The sequence below is a fragment of the Beta vulgaris genome, chromosome 9, assembly GCF_026745355.1.
Source record: "Beta vulgaris subsp. vulgaris cultivar EL10 chromosome 9, EL10.2, whole genome shotgun sequence".
Lineage (NCBI taxonomy): Eukaryota > Viridiplantae > Streptophyta > Magnoliopsida > Caryophyllales > Amaranthaceae > Beta > Beta vulgaris.
The window spans coordinates 20,865,609-20,886,902 of record NC_079210.1 but is presented as its reverse complement, the minus strand read 5'-3'; the positions used below and the strand labels follow the sequence as shown (position 1 = coordinate 20,886,902).

The following is a 21,294-nucleotide window of genomic DNA, read 5'->3' as shown; positions in this document are numbered from 1 at the left end:
ACTGGCAGCAGCCAGTAGGGGGAGTGGGGAGGAGAGCGAGGGAGGGGGTGCAGGGGGTAGGAGAGGGTGGCTGGTGGAGGTCAGGTGGTGGTGGTTGAGTGTTGGTGGTTAGGGAGAGAAAATTAGGATTAATTGAGATTATTTAAAGTTAATGACTAACAGAGTTAACCACCGTTAATCATTAAGGCATTATAATGTATTTTAAAGAAATTGAGGTGTATCTGGTGAGTTTTAAAAACAGTATGGGTATTTGGGTAAATTTTTTTGTCAGGGGGAGTGGGGAGGAGAGCGAGGGAGGGGGTGCAGGGGGTAGGGGAGGGTGGCTGGTGGAGGTCAGGTGGTGGTGGTTGAGTGTTGGTGGTTAGGGAGAGAAAATTAGGATTAATTGAGGTTATTTAAAGTTAATGACTAACAGAGTTAACTACGGTTAGTCATTAAGGCATTACAATGTATTTTAAAGAAATTGAGGTGTATCTGGTGAATTCTGAAAATAGCATGGGTATTTGGGGAATAAATTTTTTTGTCAGGGGTATATGGTGAAAAACTGAAGTTTATATTCTCTATTCTTTGGGTGCTAAAAACCCGTTTCAGTACTTGATGTTTCTGTCGGGTGTTTTAAAGATTAATTATTATCAGTATAGAAGATCATCTGTCGAATACTTATTAAGCGTCCCTATTACCCAAGACGCATCAGCTAAACCAATGTGATCATGACATTGTAGGTGCTTGCGATGGGACGGATGCGACTTCCCTCAGTTGGTTTGGGTGGCATAGCCCGTCCGGAAACACCCCCCCCCCTATCCATTTCTTTAGTCTTTAGGGAGCCAAAGCTTGACTTTTAAAATAAGGGTCACGCAAGGGTGCTCACGCTTTTTTACTATATCAATGAACCAGATGACCGTGGCGATAGAATCTGAGACGGAGAACTCAAACTATCTCTCTAGATCTGGTAAAAGCGAAAGAACCCCTAACACAATTTGAACGGAGACTGAAGGCTAAGCCCAATGTACTATCCTCTAGTTCGTCTTGTAGGAAATAACATATGTAAGTCAAGCCTTATCTTCATTCCATCTGCCTAAAAATCTCCCTTTTTTTCCCTTTAATTCATTCCTCATGCACTAAGAATCCTCAAAGATGCTTACTGTCAAAGGTTCTTTAGCTCAAAGATGCTTACTATCAAAGGATCTTTAGCTCAAAGATGCTTACTATCAAATGGTCTTTTGCCCGCACAGTCAAGACTACATCTTAGCTTACCTGTGAATGTTATTGTAGCTATATTCTTATGCCAACTATTTCCTTGGTTCCTAGTGCACTATGGAAATGAATCGTACCGGGGTGCTTCTTTGTGAAAGGGCGAGCGAATGCATTTCGAGGAGCTAATAAAATCCCTGGTAGATCTTTGCTACCTTTATAGCACCTTCAAAAACATTAGGAATGAATTCATCTTCTAGTACTCTTCTCACAAAATATTTGAGCGATGCAAAGATGATGGTCGAGAAGCTGATACAACAAATCATTGATGGTAGAAACAAAAATATTATAAATGATGGTTAACAATTGATGATACACCAGCTTATTCTGACAAGAAACGCCACTTAAAACTCAAAGAATGTTAAATGAATAAAACGCAGTCCGAAGGATAAAAATTAACTATGGTACAGGACTAGAGCAACCAAAAATACATTATGGACAAATTATAATACCATTCAAATTTCCCCAAGAATTTGGGAATAACACAATTATAAGCTAGTCATTTCTGAAACCATGATGTCACTGAATTGAGCTGCATAAAAGATCTCCAATCGCCAATTTGCTGATCACCAAATTATGCAAAAACCTGATTCGAAAAAGCTATACCATAGCAGCAGGGGTTGAGAAGTCAGACTGCATTGGAATAAAACTATGGTAAAGGCACTTTAGAAGACCATGGACCATTCAATGGGGAATGTACACTGGCATTTTCAGTGGCAACTTTCCGTACTTATAATTTAGCAGTTAACTTTGAATTTCTGCAGTAAAGCATTTCCAAGAATCAGCATGTCTTCCTAGGCTTCAAAATCTTGCACAATCATCATCGTAATCTAAGTTTTCTGATATCATCCATGTGTAGACCTAGTCCCCATTTTTACTCTTGTTGGGTGAACCTTTTTGCAACACGCGCTGGAGATCTTGAACGACTTCAGACATCAGTGGCCTAAACTCTGGTTCACTCTGCAAAATGATCTCTTCATCTTTATCAACTTGCAAAAAGTAGATATTAAGCCAAACATCAATGGGAACAAATGGAGAGCAAAATGATAACATCGTATAAATACTCCAGAACTTAAGTGGAGGAAAATGGCCCAATAATAGTTTTTTATGGTCTCGATCTTCAATCTTCATCAACTTCAATCAACAAATCTTTCTTCTTCACGCACCATAGAAATTGCAGTATGATCCATCTAAAATCCTCTTAACTTTCTATAATCAAATCAAAATTCTCCACCTACCACTGCTTTATTCCCCAAGCACCAAGCATCCAAAAGCATTTCACACTTTTCTAAACAAGACTACTTCAAAATATCCATTAGAATTGCTGTTAAAATTCTAACATTATGCAGAGCTAGGAATATTGTTAGGGGGCGTTTAGTATAAGGGATTCAAGAAAGGGAAGATTATCACCACCTGTTTCCCTTAATATATTGTTTGTTTGAGGTTTTGTTTGGTTTCCCTTTCCCGTATATGTTCCCCCAAACCGCTCTACATAGATTTCCCTCCCCACCTAAGGGTTTCACAACCCCCAATCTGCCCCGCAACACCATATCCAGATTTGACCAATGTTGACCACCACCAAAAACATCGTCCCAACCCAACTCCACCGCAAACATCCGTTGACAACACCAGCCACACCAATTTGGCGCCACTAATCCACCAAAATCATGCCCCGCATAACCACAAACTGCCACTGAGACAACCAGCCCAACCCACCAGCTCCACCAACACATCATAAACCAACCCCCCATGACCAAGAAACAGCCCCTACTTTCGCACCAATTCCACCACCACTGAGCTAACCCCACCACTGAAACCACCAGCCCCACTCTCAACTCCACTAATGTCCAAAAATGAAAATCACCAGGCTAACTAACCGCCGAAATTGCCATATTAACCACCATATAGAAAATGGATGAGAAAAATATTCAACAAAGAGGTAGAAACATACAAATAATGAATAAAAAGCATCACATTATGGCTCTAGATCGTTAAATTCAGCCATCTGGAGCTTTACTGGTGGTATTCGGCAATTAAATAGCCCTTTAAAGGTGTCCCAGTGATAAGTGGGAGGGTGAGAAAAGGGCTTTGTTTGTCTGACCCAAACACACAAAAATAAGAGGTCATGTGGTGGTGGTGAGGTGGTTTACTGGTGGGAGAAGTGTGGAGAGAGCAAGAATGGATTGAGGGAGGAGGGGTGTTGTATTCATTTCCCCATTTTACCAAACAATATTGAACTTTTGGGGGTTTGGGGTTCCTTTGCTTACTTAATTCTTTCTGGATTCACTCTTCCCCTTCCCCTTCCCCTTCCCCTTCCCCAAACAAACAGCCCCTTTGTGTTTAGCTCAGAAACATCACTTGAGAATGGTTACAAACCAACATCCATTAATGGTTTAACCAACAATGGGGAGCTTATCTAATTCCAAATAAAATTTGAATCATATTACTATTGATTTTATGAAAGTTGCGTGCACCGTGTCTCACTCTCTCCATTCACTATAGTTTACCCACTTTGATTTTCATCAAAACCAAGAAAATGGGGGCAAAGTTGGTCACAGAAATGGAACAGGTAGGTTAAGGAGAGAGAAGTAATTAAAAAGTAGGGAAATGTGAACATTAAAGTAAGAAAAAGAGGTGGTGGACCTCATGTTTAAAATAGAAAAAGTGGATTAAATATTTGTGAAACGTAATACGCAAAGGGCGTATATTTTATTGTGTTCATTTTGTATGTAAACTTTATTTATTTCCAATAATTTGAAAAAATAATTACTCAATCTTTATGTGTTTCCTTATACGTTGGATTTTTTTTAATAGCTACGATGGATAAGAATTATTTATATTGTGATCGCTCACAATCAGCAAGCTTTTTTGTAAGACTCCACATGAGAGAATTTACCCATTCACTTCTCCACATTCCAGAATATAAAATATGAAAAAAAATGATTATCCTGACTCCTGCACAAAGAATGAGCTGACAACATGAAGTCGTGAACAAAAAGAAAGTGCAAGAGGTTTTACTCACCTGAACACATCGTGATACAATGTCAGCAAAGTGTGACAAGGATTTAGTTGGATATTTCCCATTGAGAGAAGGATCAACCATCCTCTGTAAAGCATCAATATCATGTAGCTGAGGAACTGCCCACCTCACTAAGAATTGTTCCCCTCGGGTCCGTGTCCTGGAGATGTTTTAAATTATACACTGAACAGTTTGCTAAAAAGGAATGTGGATAAAAAAAATTGGCATCTCATACCTGTCATAAGACATACGACCCGTCAAAAGTTCTAACATTACCACTCCAAAGCTGTAAACATCACTTTGAGAATTGTAGATTCCCGACTCAAATTCTGGAGCACCATAACCATAGGCTGATAACAGGTGTCCTGACAGCTGAAAGCAAACAACAGTACTTCAACACAAGACCACAATAACATTTCCATATTATGTACAACTTTGCCTCTCCTATGAAGCTGATGCATATTTGTGATTCTTATCCTTTCAGAGGCTATTATATAACTGCCATACCCAGAATCCAGAGTTTGCAAGTATCAGCAATGCCTCTTGCAAATTCTATAAGAAAATAATAATATGCTTGCATCTTTATCAAGTTTAGGATGAAAAAGGATGCAAATTACACTTCCCTCTCAACAGGAACACAAGTATCAAACTCATAGAAGAGAAATTGGCTTCATGCTGGAAAGTTCCTTCTATTTTTATTTTTATTTTATTCGGTAATTTAATGGCCCAAACAGGCTCAGTCCTCTCATGAGCTAGGGGGTAATAAGAGGGTCCTAACCCATAAGGAAACTTCCAGAGACTGGAAACTGGAGATTTATACCCATAAGCAAATATCGACACAAATATCCCAAATATGGGGATGATGAGAGTCGAACTCCCGACCATAAGGTTGGGAGGTGGGAGCTCCAACCATTTGGCTCCCACATGATTCTCGGAAAGTTCCTTCTTGACTCAAGGAAAGGAAGGAAAAAAAACAATAGAGAAATAGCAAAGGTGAAGATAGTAAAGGAAATGAACTATCTTCCACCTGTTGTGAATACAAAATGCATGCAAAACAAAATAAAATAAAATAATGCTATAATCCCTACAAGTTTAAATTCAAGAGTAATATGGACATGTATTTCTTGATTATATATCAACTGTTCAAGGAGATTCATCTGTCTTAAAAGTTAAAGGTTGGGTTCCCTAGATAGGATTCAGTCAGTGAGACTGTTTTAGTTGTTGGAAAACTTCACATCCTAGCCTGTAGTTTCAGCTACTTTCCTCTAGTTCCTTAATGCCAACTATTTTCCCTTTCGGTGTGTCCATACTCCATACATTAACAATAATCCATGCTCCCTTATATAGAACATACATCAAATAATTTTTCTAGAACTAGGAAACTAACATAATTGTAAAAAATTAATAAATAAAATAAAAACAACATTTTTGAGCTATACTATGTCACCATCTTCTAAATTACAATCCTAGTTAGGAAACTATTACATATTATTTTCTATCATTATCCATCCTTAATAAGATTTAGGAAACTAGTAACCAAACCAAAAGGATTCGAGGATCAACTTGCTGCCAAAGCCACGCACAAGGATGAATCATCATCGATACCATAAATCCATGACTCCATGTGGCTTTTTAAAACCCAACAAGCACTGAACTTGTTGTAACTGTACGTGGCCCACGTGGCCATCTTTCCTGTTGCCTCGATCTCGCACGACGTCACAGACTACTCCAGTAAACACGAGTTTAGCATTTCTTTCTCTGTTATCCAATCATTCAGACCCACAACCTTATTGTGCTAGTACTCAACAGTGAGCTCTGCTATATCCCAAAAATGGACCTGAGTCTCATTGCACCAGGAGATAAAATATTAGTCTATAGAGAAGTGAGGAGCATGACCCAGAGTTGTGTATTTCAAAGCCATCAGCAAACAGCTTGAATTATTCCGCATCAGATAAAATCCATGATAAAATCATACCAACATATTGGCACGAACCACAGTCCACAGCTATCCGCTTATATTACATGATGGAGTTACCTGGATGGCTAATAATTTTTTTCAAAATGGGACAAATACTAAGAGCACCTCCATTCATGGGGCACCCCATTTTTTCTCTCTCCTCACCTTATTTGTCCACCTCATTTTCCACTACCTCCCATTTTACTTACTCAAATTTGAAACACATACCTCCACTCATCTACCTCCCAATTTATCTTCTCTCTCTTATTTCCTATACCCCACCCTTTTCTCTCTCTACTTTCCATACCCACCAATATTTTTTCTCTCTCTCACCCGCCATGTGTAAGCTCCCCATTTGTTCTTCACTTGGGCACCTCCCCTAAAACTTGAGCATCCTCATTAAATGGGGAACCAACCCCACTCATGTGGAGCCCCATTTGAGGAGAGAGAGTCCATATGGGGAGGGTTTTTTTTGCCATTGGAGGTGCTCTAAAACTATATTTAGCTCTCTCCAAATACAATGTCATTTTTATGGGAAAATAAGGTGCCGTGCCACTTAAATAAACTTCATGCCAATATTTAATTGAAGGTAACTGATGGTTTTTTGTGGGAAATGATTAAACAAGGGATACTAATAATATGAGAAAATGTGTTTTTCTTATTATTTGATATATTTTTACAAAACATAACGTTACATTATATAGTAACTCATTATCTATATAACTAATGGTTTACAATTATTCTGTATATCAACCATTCAATTAATAGCATAGTTATATGTAGTAAGTGTCCATTTTAACACTCCTCCTTGACACTTAATTCTGGCATCCCAAGCTTGAGTCTTAGTTCTTCTAATTTTTGTTTTGGTAATGCCTTTGTGAATATATCAGCGAGCTGCTCTTGTGTAGGGCAATACTCTAAATTTATTTCACCTTCTCTTTGTGACTCTCTCATAAAGTGATACTTGATCTTAAAGTGTTTGGTTCTTTTGTGACATACAGGATTCCTTGCAATAGCAATTGCTGACATGCTGTTACAAAGTAGCTTTGTCGGAGTACATTGTTCTTTCCCCATATCTTTGAGCACTTTCCTTAACCAAATTGCTTGATTCACAGCTGCCCACACGGCTATGTTTTCTGCTTGAGCAACATTATCTTGTCTTTGTGATTGCCATGAGAATATTCCACTTCCTAGAGTAAATGCATAACCTGATGTACTTTTCATATCATCAATAGATCCATCCGAATCACTACCAGAGTACCCAACTAATTCCGAATTTTAGTTGGTTTGTACCAATACCTAATTTTATAGTGCCTTTTAGGTACCTTAAAACTCTCTTTAAGGCGGAATAGTGAAGTTGATCGGGGTTTTGCATAAACCTTGATAAAAGACTTGCAGAAAACATAAGACCAGGTCTCTTGAAGCTGTTAGATATAACAAGCATCCCACGATACCCCTATAAATGCTGGGATTAGCTTTTCAGCTCCATCTTCTTTAGAAAGTTTTTCATTTATAGCTAGTGGTGTTGACATAAATTTGCACTTATCCATCTTGAATTTCTTTAGGATAGCTTCTGCATACTTTCTCTGTGTTATAAAGATGCCTTCATTTGTTTGCTTTACTTCCAAACCATGAAAGAAGTTCATTAAGCCTAGATCCGTCATTTCAAATTCTTGTTTCATATGCTTCTTGAAATCGGCAATCATTGCTTCATTATTTCCCGTAATGATTAAATCATACATATAGGGATAAAATCATCAAATCTGATTTTGTATGCTTTACATACAAAGTGGGTTCACTTCTACTTCTTTCAAATGCAAACTTCAGTAGGTACTCATCAATTCTACTGTACCAAGCTTGTGGAGCTTGTTTCAACCCGTATAGCGCTATCTTAAGAATATAAACTTGATTTTCTTTTCCTTCAATAACAAATCCTTGTGGTTGTTCGACATATATCTCTTCTTGGAGATAGCCATTTAGGAATGCGGACTTTACATCCATCTGGAAAATTTTCCATTTATGTTAAGCAGCTAAGGCAATTAAGATTCTTATTGTATTATGTCTCGCGACAGGAGCAAATGTTTCGGTGTAATCAGTACCATATATTGAGAGTATCCTTTTACAACGAGCCTTGCTTTTAACATTTGAATTGATCCATCTTGATTAAGTTCGGTTCTATAGACCCACTTGACTCCAACTACATCTTTATGTAAAGGTCTCTCTGTGAGACCCCAAGTACAATTTTTCTCAATCATTTTTAGCTCCTCCTTCATCGCATTTCTCCACTCTTGATGTTTTGAAGCTTCAATATAGTTGTTAGGTTCATAAAGAGCAAGATAACATGATTCAAATTGAACTTTGGTGATTTGAGTTGATGCATTATCTTTATATAAGTCAGCTACAAGTCGTTTACCTCTTGGTCCTGTAGCATTTACAGAATTCGGAGAAGATTCAACATTATTTGGAGTTCTACGGGATCCATGTGGCGTTCTTGGAGAATCTGGTGGTGTTGACTTATCTTGTGGAATTTCACTATTGTTATTTTGCCATTGTGTTTCATTGTTCTCGAAAACATTCCAAGTTATTGCAGGTTGCCTTTCCAGTTTTTCTCAATCCTAGTTCCAATAGGAGTTCTCATCCACTTTCACATCTCTACTGATCGCCAATTTTTGTGTCTTCAAATTTAAAAGACGATTACCTTTGGATTGCGAGTATCCTAGAAAGATGCCACGTTCTGCCTTCTCTTGTAATTTCTGTCTCTTTTCAGCGGGAACTAGGGGCGTTCATAAAAAATCGAAACCGAAAAACCTTACCGAAAAACCAGTCCAAATGGGTGGTAACCATACCGATAAAAAAAAATTTAACATTGGATTACCGAACCAGTAAAATTAACAGTTTAAGGGTTCGGGTACGGTTATGATTTTGAGTAAACGGTTAACCGAAAAACCTAAATGTTTTTTTTCCCTCTACTTAATTATTGTGAGACATTTTCCAACAGCTACAATTAATTGATTTAATTCTAATATTTGTTACTAAGATAACAATTAGAGGAAGTATGTGATTATTTGAAAACGTTAGTACTAATTTAAACACTATAATTAGGAAATGGAGTAAATTCTTAGTGTTATTATGTTCTTAATGGATTTATTATCCACTTTATAATACATTTTATATTAGAGTTATATAATATTAAAGTATATGCACAAAAAAAAAAATAGAAATTATATAGTTACATTAAGTAAAGTATAATAGTACAACTTGAATAACGGTAAATGATTAACCGAAAAACGGTAACGAAAACCCGGTTCACCCCTCTCCGGTCTAAACGGTTACGATTACTGTTCGCAAAAAGAGCGAACTGAAACTTTCGGTTACCGAACCGAAATTTTGTTTTAGGACGGTTAACCACCCATGAACACCCCTAGGAGGAACATGTATATAGCATAAAGAGCTAAATACCCTAAGGAATTTTAGGGTAGGTTTCTCGCTTGTCCATGCTTCACATGGTGTTTTATCCCTCACTGCCTTAGTTGGACACCTATTTAGAAGATACACGACTGTATTAATAACCTCCGCCAAAATCTTTTTGGCATTTTCTTCTCAAAAAGCATACATTGTGTCATTTCCATAGTTGTTGTATTCTTACGTTCAGATACACCATTTTGTTGTGGTGTGTACCCAACCGTAAGCTGATGTTCAACACCTTCATCGTCACAAAATTTATCAAACACATTTGAGGTGTATTCCTTACCTCTATCGGATCGAATTCTTTTCATTCTACATGCACTTTGATTTTCAACCATGGCTTTGAATTTTTAAAAAATAGTGGGTACTTCAAAACGTTCTTTGAGAAAATATACCCATTGCTTCCTTATGAAATCGTCTATAAATAGGATGAAATATTTGTTGTGTTCTCCTCAGTGGGTGTCCTCATAGGACCACACAAATCGGTATGTACCAACTCAAGCTTCTCTTTTGCCCTCCATGCTTGATTACGTAGGAATGACTCTCTATGCATCTTCCCCAACTATCACCCTTCAAAAACCTGTTTTTCTAAGGTTACGAGTGGCAGATCTTAAGCATATTATTCCTATGGAGAAGTTGTAAAGCATGAAAGTTATAGTGGCCTAGCCTTCTGTGCCATAAACAAGAGTCATCATGCTCCATTCTATTTACCTCTTCTTTTGAATTTTCCATAAAAGAGGAAAACTCTTGGTTTGCAAATATGGTTTGTTTCATTGCCTATCCCACAAGGTGAAAATTTTCCTTTTCTTCCTGTACCAACTTTCTCTTTGGACATTGACTTATTCTTATAATTTTTGAAGTTTTGTGGTCTTTGTTTATTCTTTTTGCCTGAAAAGACGAACCTTCATTTCTACTAGAGATCTTTTGTTCATGTGCTTGTAAAGACCCAAATAACTCTTGAGGAGATAATTTACCGAGATCTTTGGACTCTTCTATAGCAATGACAATAAAATTGAATTTACTGTCAAGACTGTAAAGAACTTTGTTAACAGTCCTTTTATCGAAAATATCATCACCATAGATTTTCATTTGGTTTACTAGATCTATGATTCTAGATGTGTAATCTTTCATTGATTCAGATTGCTTAATTTTTAAGTTCTCAAATTCTCTTCGAAAATTTGTAGTTTAATAGCTCTTCCCTTTTCCAAGCCATGAAAATCTTCTTGGAGAGTATCCCACAACTCCTTTGCCGAAGTAGTGTTTATGATTCGTGGAAAAATCGTCTCTCCAATAGAAGAATGAAGATATGCAGTTGCTTTTGCATTCTTCGTGGTTTTCTCTTTTACTAAACTTTGTTGTTCAGTAGTTAATTGTTGTCCAGTTAATGGTTCAGGAAGAATACATCCTTGTTCAACTATTTCCCATACGTCTAGAGCAGTCAACAAGGCCTTCATTTTGATGCACCAAAAATCGTAATTTTCTCCTGTGAAAAGTGGTGCAGAAGGAATTGCTAAACTAGATGAAGCCATGCTTCAAATTAATATTATTTATTTATTTATATTTTAGGCTAACAAAAAAAGTAGGCCCGAAAGATCAAGACGGCTGATGGTTTTATTGTGGGAAAGGATTAAACAAGGAATACTAATAATATGAGAGAATGTGTTTTTGTTATTATTTGATATATATGTTTACAAAACATAACGTTACATTATATAGTAACTCATTATCTATTTAACTAATGGTTTACAATTATTATGTATATCAACCATTCAATTAATAGCATAGCTATATACAGTAAGTGTCAATTTTAACACAAACAAGAAAGGATGTTACAACACAAAGCCACCATAACTCAGAGAGAAAATGGAGGTGGCTGCAATAGGGGCCGAAAAACGAGAAACTGAAGGTGGTTGCAAGTTGTGGGGTAAAGAGTGAATATATGAGGGTAAATGGGGTGGTGGTAGCCCAGACCACTAGGGAAGAGAGAGGAAATGGTGGTGGGTTGGGTGGGGGTTTGTCTTGAGATTACAATTAAACTAGTGGGTGGCTTTGGGTGGACAAAATAGTAATAAGTGGTGTATTGAAGGTTTTTGTTTACAGGTGGTAACTACGAAGTAGATTAGACCCCTCAGTTGTGGGTGGTTATGGGTTAAAAAAACCAAAAGATATGGCTTCTTAAAGTTTCAAACGTGGAAAAGAGAGTTTGCGAAAGGATCGTGTATTCGATACTACTATTCAAATGATTTCAGGATAAGATGATAACAAGTGACAGAAACAGCTAACGGAAATCTCTCATCAGGCAAAAGAAACCAAGGTTGAAGGATCTGAATTGTTGTACAATCATAAAGTAGGCTTCTATGAATGGAACACCTTGCTACTTGAACATCTTGAAGAGAGATGAAGAATTCTCAACAACTAAAGAGACAGCAAAATTCTTCGTAAGATCATGTGAGAAATATCTAAGATAATCTCTTACCTGACTAACAGAACCGGAAGCTATCAAAGATGCCAAGCCACAATCAGAGGCTCGCACATTTAGTTCATCATCAAGAAGAATGTTCGCAGATTTGAAGTTTCTATGTACAACAGGTGGTTCACAGACCTCATGCAGATATCTGATAATAGACATCAACAAAAAATAGTACTCATCAATAACCAAATATGGAAAATACTTCAAAATTAATACTGAATAAGGGATAATACATAATACAAAACAAAACGAAATGAAAAAAAAGAGCCCTTGTATTATCAATTTATCATACCAAAGCCAAGTGATAAGATACATATACTAACTTAATTTTACATAAGTAATCGTCAATAGCAACATTCCGCCAGGAGAAAACTGTCACTGATTAAATGTAATGCTACTTGTAAAATGTGTCAAACAGACAATAAGCTGGAACCACAAACAAAAAAACTAAAAGCAACTCGAACCAGAAAACTTGTGAAGTCTATAAGCAAATTAGGGTATCAAGACCATATTTAGGCAGTTATAGAGACTGATCTACTTACTCCAAAGCTCTTGCGGCTCCAAGTGCCATCCACATGCGCATATTCCAAGAAAGCTTCTTCCTGTATTCATCATCTGAGTGCAGTGCATCCTGCAGACTCCCATTACTACAATACTCATAAATCAAGAGCCGCTGACTATGCTCCGAGCAATAGCCCACCAGCTCCACAACATTGACATGCCGAATTCCATCAATGTTATTCACAAGCTCAATAAATTCGTAGTCTTTTAGGCGGCTGGCAACACCCTTGTCAAGTTTCTTGACAGCCAGTAACTGCAGATTAAACCACAGATATTATGTCAAATAGATCTGAGAAAATTTTCTAACAAGCTGAACTCCACTCTCCCTCACATCTCACAGCCATACATGGTCAAACCTCCCATAGCCCTCCATAAGCTTCATATTACATATCCCGGGACCAGAGATGTGAATATATTTCCATCATGTACAGAAACTCTATTCTCTCAGCAATAGAGTACCGACTTTTGGAACCAAATATGGATTGACGTGACATAACAAACATATTATATATTACAATGCACCATAAAGTATGATCCTTTATAACTACAGCATCAACCATTATTTATCACCAGTATTCACACATACAGATGTTGGTACACTAAGCATAGACAAATTGCCTAATCTCTAAACTCAACTTGGATTTAAGATACAGAACATTTCAAATCTTGCTTCTTTCATAATCAGCAGAACATTCCAAATCATGCTTTTTTCATAGTTTTGCAGCAAAGATTCAGACAACTGTAGTTCTACGAATGATTTACAGAAATTACAGTGTTTATAATTGTGAATGAATTGAATTGAATCGGAACTATTGCAATATCAAGAAAATTATTTCAAACTGCGATACACAGCACATTTTTGTGATCTTGTGAAGTTGGTTACTATATATGCTATCACCACAACAGTGAACCCAAATGCAGTTTGTATTGTAGCAGAAGGATAAAAAAATAGATCACATAGTTGCAGAAAGAATTTGATGTTGAGTAAATTGGAGCACCAAGTAGTCTTAGCTCTTGCAAAGCCTCCATAAATGATTGACAGCCAGCTATTCAGATTCCATAGAAACAATACGCTGATGAATAGGACTGTAGTCAAAGCAATATCAAACTATGCAAAATGACCACTATAAGGAGAACCCCAAATAACATATCCTTTTAAGACTTCCACGTAAAAAATAGAGCAAAACATCAAAAGGGTCCTCAGATTACGTTGGAAGTCATACCTTTCCATTCGGAAGCTCTGCTCGATATACAGTTCCAAGCATGCCACTTCCTAGAAGATTATCTTGAGAAAAGCTGTTAGTATACTGCTGAAGCGAAGCAATCGTGAAAGACTTCACTGACGTCAAAGGAAGAGGTCTTGCGAAAGGCTTTGCAGCAACTGATTCTGTGGACGAAATGGGCTTCACAATCACTTTCTCAGCAGAAAAAGGAGGAGGTGGCGGCGGTGGTGGCGGCGGTGGTGGAGGCGGCGGGGGAGGCATCATAAAATCAATGTCACTAAAGCTCATATCACTGTCAAGCTTTCTTAATGGAGTAGTTGATCTTTGAGAATAAAGCTCTTCTTCACTTTTCTGTTTTGCGATTGCTGCAATCCTCCTAACTTCTGCTCGCGGCTCATCTTTAATCTCCACAACAACATCTTTTTGAGCTGACCAAAGAATTTCAAAATTATTTTATGTTATTTAACAAAGCTTGCGACTCAGTTAAAACATAATGTCTCCATTCTTTAAAAGAATGTAGATATGACACTTGATAAGATATAGACTTACCTTTTTCAGACTGATTATTAGGATAACGGGATGACCCATTATTGAGAGGATTCTCTCTTGCACCCATATATGGTTGGATTTCATGTCTCTTAGTAGTTCGATAGTAGTCTTTACTTCTGCTAAAACACCATGGTAAGCATAGCAAAAGTGCCAGAACCAAGATTATAAAACCGATCACGGAAGCAATTGATATCCCAACTATTCTTTTTGTTTTTGAGGACTGTGATTTCTTTTGAGCATTTGCCTCCTGCTGTGCAGGTGGTGAAGCTGCACGATTTCCAGCCCTTTGTCCAGAACCAGAAGTTGTGTTAGAACTCGGAGATGTCGTGCTGGGAGAAGTTGTACCTGAACGGGGAGAAGTTGTGCCAGATCTAGGAGAAGTTGTGCCGGAACGGGGTGGTGACTGAGTTGGTGCCCCTTGAAAAAAAGGTGAAGGCGGCATTGAGGGAGCTGGTGGTGAAGACACTGGGGCAGCAGAGGTGTCAAAAGCATTCCCATCTCTCCTGCATTCAAAGAATTACATGATGGCATAAGTACGCTTCAACATCCCACTATACGTGAGAGGAAGACTGGCTTTATTATGAATTTTGTCATAACATCATTGCAAATATTTACAGTTATCTTACTAAACAGAAGTAACTGCTCTACATATTGACTGAAAAAGGGCAATGCTAGTTGCTGACTGAAAAATTTCAGAACAGACACTGTCATGCTGTTAGCAAAAGTTCAAAAACCCTATGAAAATGAATTTATCTCTACGCCACATAGATCAGCCTCAGGAATACTTTGTCATGACAGCATCAACATCCCTATCGAGACATGTAAGACAAATTCAACTTCGTCCCAACATTTCATGTTGAAAAGTTAGCTTTACTCTAAGTACAATGATCCTTACTTTGTTTTGCGAATAACACCTGCATAACTTGTTGGCTAAAAGATAAGAAAAGGAAAATACAATAATAAGCTTGCAATAGATAAGCCAGCTCTAGAGCTCTCACTTGAAGCTAGGAATATGGAGCAACTTCTCAGGTATAGGTCCGGAGAATAGGTTGTTGGCTACATTCCTACTCAGATGGAAAAAGTAAACAAGTTAGCTATCAGCAAAGAAATGACAAAAAATGAAACAAGTTTTGCTTTTTTTTCTGTCAGAAGTAGAGAACAGGGAAGTACAAATCTTGCAGGGGGAGATCCTGAACAACATCAAGTGTCCCAGAGAGCTGATTGTCCTGCAAGTGTCTGCACAAACAGAGTTGGTTCACTAATAATGGAATTGCATATGGAATTAGGATTACAGCTTCAGGGAGAGGGAGAACCCACAGGCTGACTAGAGAAGACAAATTCTCCATTGAAGGAGGCAGTTCTTCACTCAGTTGATTGTGAGCCAAATCTCTGTAGAAGATAACAATTCAATCTCAATTACCAAAGAAAGACTCGAATGTGACACTAGTCAAATCAATAAAACTTACATGCTGGACAAAGCTGAAAGAGACTGAAAAGCATCTGGCAGTTCTCCAGTAAGATGGTTGTCATTTAATTTCCTAAAAGAATAGTATCTAAGCATATAGAAGATGACACCTCCAGGATATACACCTCAAAAAAGAAGGAAGATGAGAGAACTTACAACGTACTAAGATTGATTAGAGTGGATATAGTGCTCGGGATGCTTCCAGTCAAATTATTATCTGAAAGCAAACTGGCAAGGTAAAGATAATCATATGCTTTGCATCACACAGCATAGAGTTCAAGAGTCAACGACTCAGTGTACAAAAGATTAATGGCAAAAATTTTAAAGCATCTCTTTCGTAGGGTACTTACCATGTCACCAAGGAAACTGGAAAACTTGCTGGAACACTTCCACTAATATGGTTGTTGCTCAGATCCCTGTACAAAGAAACAAAGCTAACATAAGATGAGCAATATGCACTACCATATGAAGTAATGAACGCAATAAATCATTCCAGCATTTTTGGTGTATGCAATTCAAGTTACTAAAAGATAAGAGATCAAAGACTAAACTCAAAAAAAAAAAAAAAAGAACTCCAAAAATCTATTGAATTTATTAAAAAGGAACTCATGATTACAAGTATGCAACTTGAGGTTTTGAGAGAGCAAACTATGCAAGAATTACTTAAGGATTAACTGGGTCAAGTTACATGGATATACAACAAAGAGAGAGATCTTAGAAGTTCTTACAGTGATTTGAGGGATGAGAATGATTCTAGGCTATCTCCCAATTCACCACCCAAGTTGGCACCAACAAGACTTCTGTAAAGCAAACCCAAATTAGAACCGCATTTATGAACATTAAGAAGGTATCATCGGCACATGACACAGGATTAAAGCAAAGAAGAGTCGTCTGTACATTGAAATTATGTTCAATGCATCGCATTGGACACCTTGCCAAGCTTCACCACATGGATCTCCTGCGCTTGCAACCCATCCAGGGAGTATTGGAGAACCCAAAGCAGCATATAAGCTGTTAATTGCAGCAACTATGTTGAAACAACATATCGATACTTTTAATTAGCAGCATGAACAATCATTCAGAATTCATGACAATTCAAAATATAAAACCAAAAGCATAAAGATTGTAATTTTAGGCATAAAAAGCAGCTGATATCAAGATTAGTGGTATTTATTGTTGTTGATGAGTAAAATGTAAAACACAATGTACACCTTTGCTATGTAGCACGAAAATGGAAGCATATACAAAACAGGGGAACCCAAGGTTGCAACCATTTCTGGATTTTATTAGCACGGAAACAACAGAGGTAACCTTGGGTCCCAAGGGTTTCTGTGTATCGAAGTACCTCAGTAAACTAGCTGGTAGAAAATTTACAGGACAGAAAATATCAAATTGAAATAAGACCTAGACCCATGGTTTTCTCACATTAGTTAACTCAATTAGCCAAGGTAATCACCCCAGCCCAACTTAAAACCTACCTGTGCTACAGAGTACAGAGCTTAGTCAAATTTCTAAATAAATGACACTAAGCTTTTTATCTTTTGTGGTACTTTTGAAAATGCTGTTGTAGACCTTCTAATTTAGGGTAAAACATTGTGGTAATCTTTTTCCTGTTTAATAGACAATTGCAAATTTTTGAGCTAACCAATAGTGGCACGAAAGATAACAGAAAGCTCAGTTGAACTTCAAGGAAGATCAACGAAAATAACTAACACAAAACACTTTTAATCCTTTAGCTCTCAAAATGAAAACTTGTTCCCAAGAGAAACACCCTCGTTTTGTTGATCCTTTTATATTTATTTTTGGCTGAGAAGAAAATGGCTCTACATTCAATGCCAATTGCCAAGTAGCATTGATCAATTCCATTCTGTAGCCTACTTGATTTCGAAAAATAGAAAAATACTAAGAGGATATTTGGTATAGAGAAATTTGATGTAGGTAACGGATTCAACTAAGCATTCTCATTTCTAATTGTTTGGTATGTGTTAAGTAACAAATACCGTTTCTAGAGGGAAACATAATCCCCCCATTTGTTACCCTTATCAAATTAGTGGAAACAAATTATGTTTCCTTCCTCAATCAAAAACCTCTCAATTGTTTCCATTTCATTAGGATACCAAAAAACTATTTAAATAACAATTATTGTTTCTATTTCCCATCCTTATCCAAATCATTTCCATTCATTATACCAAACGCCCCCCAAGCAGTAAACAGTAAGCATTGCAAACAAAGCATAAATCATGGTAATTCATGTATGAATTTAAGTGCTCGGATTTAGATTTACCATCGACGGGATTTGTCGCTCCATTGGCAAAATTTAGAAGAAATATGAACACAAGAGCAAAGCAAACTTTAGCCCAGATCTTTACACCTGGGCAATCCATGATATGTATCTTCCAACCCATTCATCCAAAGCTCAACCTCTTCGTTAACCCACTTCAGCTTCCAATCCGTCAATCAAAAAGCAAGATTCCACTGTCTCAACTGAAATTGAAAGAGCAAAATGTATTCAACTTCGACAATCATTTTTAATAAGCATAATTAACTCAGAAATTAACACCCACTTCTTAGTTCTTAATGAAGCAGAAACTCAGTATATTCTCTAATTCAACAACACCACAAATATAATGCTCTTAAAATTCACATTATTGACACATATAAACTAAATTGAGCAAAAATTAGATCAAATCATATAAAAAACCAAAAAACCCACCTCCAATTATACGAACAGGTAAGACCCCATTTGATTCTAAGCAACAAACAAACAAGTCCGCTAACATGAACAGTCATAAGAAATCATTTCCGTGACAAATAAAACAATAAACGTACAGGTAGCAAAATCTAGAGAGAGAAAGCAAATCAAATGTACATACATAATTTATAATTACATACCCAGTAAAATTATTACAAATGTAGATGCTGAAACAACCACCAAAGAATGTTCTGATTCTTTTCTTATTTTTATTTTTTTCCAACTATGAGCTCAAAATTACATGGTAAAATAAAAATACCAACAACAATAGATTGATGAATCAATGAAAGAGAGAGAAAGTAAGAGAGAGAAGATAAAATAAAGTTGAAAAAAAAAGTAAATGAAAAAAGAAACCTTGGAAAGAGCTGGAAAGAGAGAAAAAGGAAAGAGAGGGGTAGAAAGTTAGAGAGAGAAAGAGTGACAGGTTAGAAAACTCTGCTCTGAAAACTCTGCTGGTTGCTGCACTATTTCACTATCTTTTCTTTCTTTCTCTTTCCTCAAATTCTAGTTTATGGGTTTTTTTAAAATATAGATAATTGACTGTTGCAGTTGATTTTGTTTATAAAAAAAGTAAAAAAATTACTAGAATCTTTTTTTTTTCTCTCTCCTAGTTGTGGGAGTGAACAGTGTACGCAAAGGAAGTTAAAATGACATAATGCACTTATCATGTTTCTGTTGTTCGTCGAATTTGAGGTATTCTCACAGACGCTCGTCGAGCGCGTGTGGATATTACTAATGTGAAGTATCATTTTGCATTAAGTAATGATTTATTGACGTTTACTTTGTGATTAAACTTCATAGTTATCGTTAATCCGCCTCTGATTCAATCCACTCATTTGAAGTATCCGTTGCAATTAAGAATCCAAATTATATTCGCCATGTATTTTTTTTTATGAATGGATGGGTATTAGATAACATTATATGTAAAAGGATAGAATAGTCTGTAACTAGTCATAGACCTGTATAAAACACTATATATATTGAATGTCAGGTTAACCTACTCAAAGTTAACACAATTATTCTCCACACTTGTACATGGTATCACAACCTAGATTTTTCTAAAATTTTTTCCTCTCAAAAAAATAAAACTTCTTTCCTAATGGATCTCACGACCCAATCTTCCGCCCCTTCGGCCGTCTCCCCGCCACCACCGCCGGCGTCGACCTCCAGTCAGCCGTTGCCTCCGCCGGCGGTAGCGCACGCTGCCTTGCAGCCCTTCTCGTCGTTCTTCACGACACAGCCCTACGTAGCCTACGCGTCACCATCAATGCCTGCTGCCAGCGCTTAGTCGGGGCCCCTCCACGGTTTTTCGTCGGCTCTTCTCAACGTTGGGTCGCCTTCGTCCGCGTCACGACCACCGCCCCGCTTCCCGCCGGGTTTCGCCACCACAAGTGCGCCGACGAACACCTTTGGTTATAGTCAACCGTCCCAACCTGCGTTGCAATACACCACCACCACAACGCCCCTTATCGGCTCCTCCCTCTCGGCGCCAGTTTTCCATCTTCCGCAATTATCGGCACCAAACCTTACGAACTTGGTAACCATTACTTTATCTTCTCTTGAGGATTATCTTTTATGGAAAATACAAATAACTTGCCTGCTGCTTTCTCATCAATTATTTTGCATTGTTGATGGTATTGCTATTATTCATCCTGCTACTGTACTTGATGAATCTGGTAATAATGTTTCTAATGTGCACTTTTATGAATATCTGCGTATTGATCAGCAAGTAAAATCATGGATTTTTGCTACTTTATCTCGTGATGTTTTTGTGGATGTTCATGATTTGCATACCTCTGTCGATATTTGGAATAGATTACAGTCTCGATTTATGCATGCCAGTATGGCTCGTTCTATGGAGTTAATGGGACGTTTGACTCGTATTAAAAAGACTAATTCTCAATCTATGGATGGTTATTTAAGGGAAATAAAGGTTATTGTTGATTCTCTTGCTGCGTGCTATTTAATGCCCTGTGTCAAATCCGGATTTAGTTCAGTATACCCTTTTTGGTCTGGATCGTGATTATGAATATGATCACATTATTACTACCTTGCTGCATTATCCATTCCCTATTAGTTATGTGGAGCGGTTTAAAGCCAGACTTGTTGTTTTTGGCAATCATCAGCAGGCAGGTATTGATTAGTTTGAAACATTTAGTCCTGTTGTTAAACCTACTATTGTTCGCCTAGTTCTTACCATTGTTATTTCTCTTAAATGGTCTATTCGTCAGTTAAATGTCAAAAATGCATTTCTTCATGGTTTTCTTAATGAAGAGGTTTATATGCGTCAACCTCCGGGTTTTATTCATCCATCTAAAACTACTCATATTTGTCGTCTCCATAAGTCCATTTATGGTTTGAAACAAGCTCCTCGAGCTTGGTTCTCTAAGTTTAGCAATTTTCTCTTATCTATTGGTTTCAAGTGCAGCAGTTGTGACACTTCTATGTTCACTCTCAAGTATCGTGGTCATCTCATTCTTCTTCTCTTATATGTTGATGACATTGTCCTTACTGGTAGTAGTCCTCCTCTTGTTGCCAAATTCATTTCTGTTCTTTCTTCCCAATTTGCTATGAAGGATTTA

General features: G+C 37.3%; 1 protein-coding gene across 6 annotated transcripts; it reads right to left on the bottom strand.

The window, feature by feature from the left end:
- Positions 1 to 1,516: 1,516 nt before the first annotated feature.
- On the bottom strand, positions 1,517 to 19,210 carry LOC104903364 (protein STRUBBELIG-RECEPTOR FAMILY 3). Of its 6 annotated transcripts, none has more exons than XM_019251727.3 (17): positions 19,067 to 19,210; positions 18,245 to 18,444; positions 16,858 to 16,987; positions 16,689 to 16,760; positions 16,311 to 16,376; positions 16,117 to 16,188; positions 15,962 to 16,033; positions 15,813 to 15,884; positions 15,666 to 15,731; positions 15,494 to 15,559; positions 14,496 to 14,998; positions 13,947 to 14,374; positions 12,705 to 12,976; positions 12,169 to 12,307; positions 4,506 to 4,642; positions 4,274 to 4,430; positions 1,517 to 2,211 (listed from the first exon to the last, which is right to left on the bottom strand). In XM_019251727.3, exons 2-17 carry the CDS (start codon positions 18,363 to 18,365, stop codon positions 2,113 to 2,115), a joined length of 2,472 nt encoding a protein of 823 aa, XP_019107272.2. In that variant the 5' UTR covers positions 18,366 to 18,444; positions 19,067 to 19,210; the 3' UTR covers positions 1,517 to 2,112. The 6 variants fall into 6 exon arrangements, with proteins under 6 accessions (XP_019107272.2, XP_048492763.1, XP_010689694.2 ...); XM_048636806.2 differs by having other exon boundaries at positions 18,853 to 19,200; XM_010691392.4 differs by having other exon boundaries at positions 14,496 to 14,995; positions 18,853 to 19,200.
- Positions 19,211 to 21,294: the final 2,084 nt, after the last annotated feature.

What these genes read in the sequence shown, in the direction of transcription:
- LOC104903364 (XM_019251727.3), bottom strand. Translation starts at nt 18,365, where the DNA reads ATGGGTTGGAAGATACATATCATGGATTGCCCAGGTGTAAAGATCTGG. An exon ending in CCAGTTTCCTTGGTGACATG is followed by an intron (nt 16,189 to 16,310) that starts GTAAGTACCCTA and finishes TTACCTTGCCAG; the next exon opens with TTTGCTTTCAGATAATAATT. An exon ending in CAGAGCTTCCGAATGGAAAG is followed by an intron (nt 12,977 to 13,946) that starts GTATGACTTCCA and finishes TTTAATCTGCAG; the next exon opens with TTACTGGCTGTCAAGAAACT.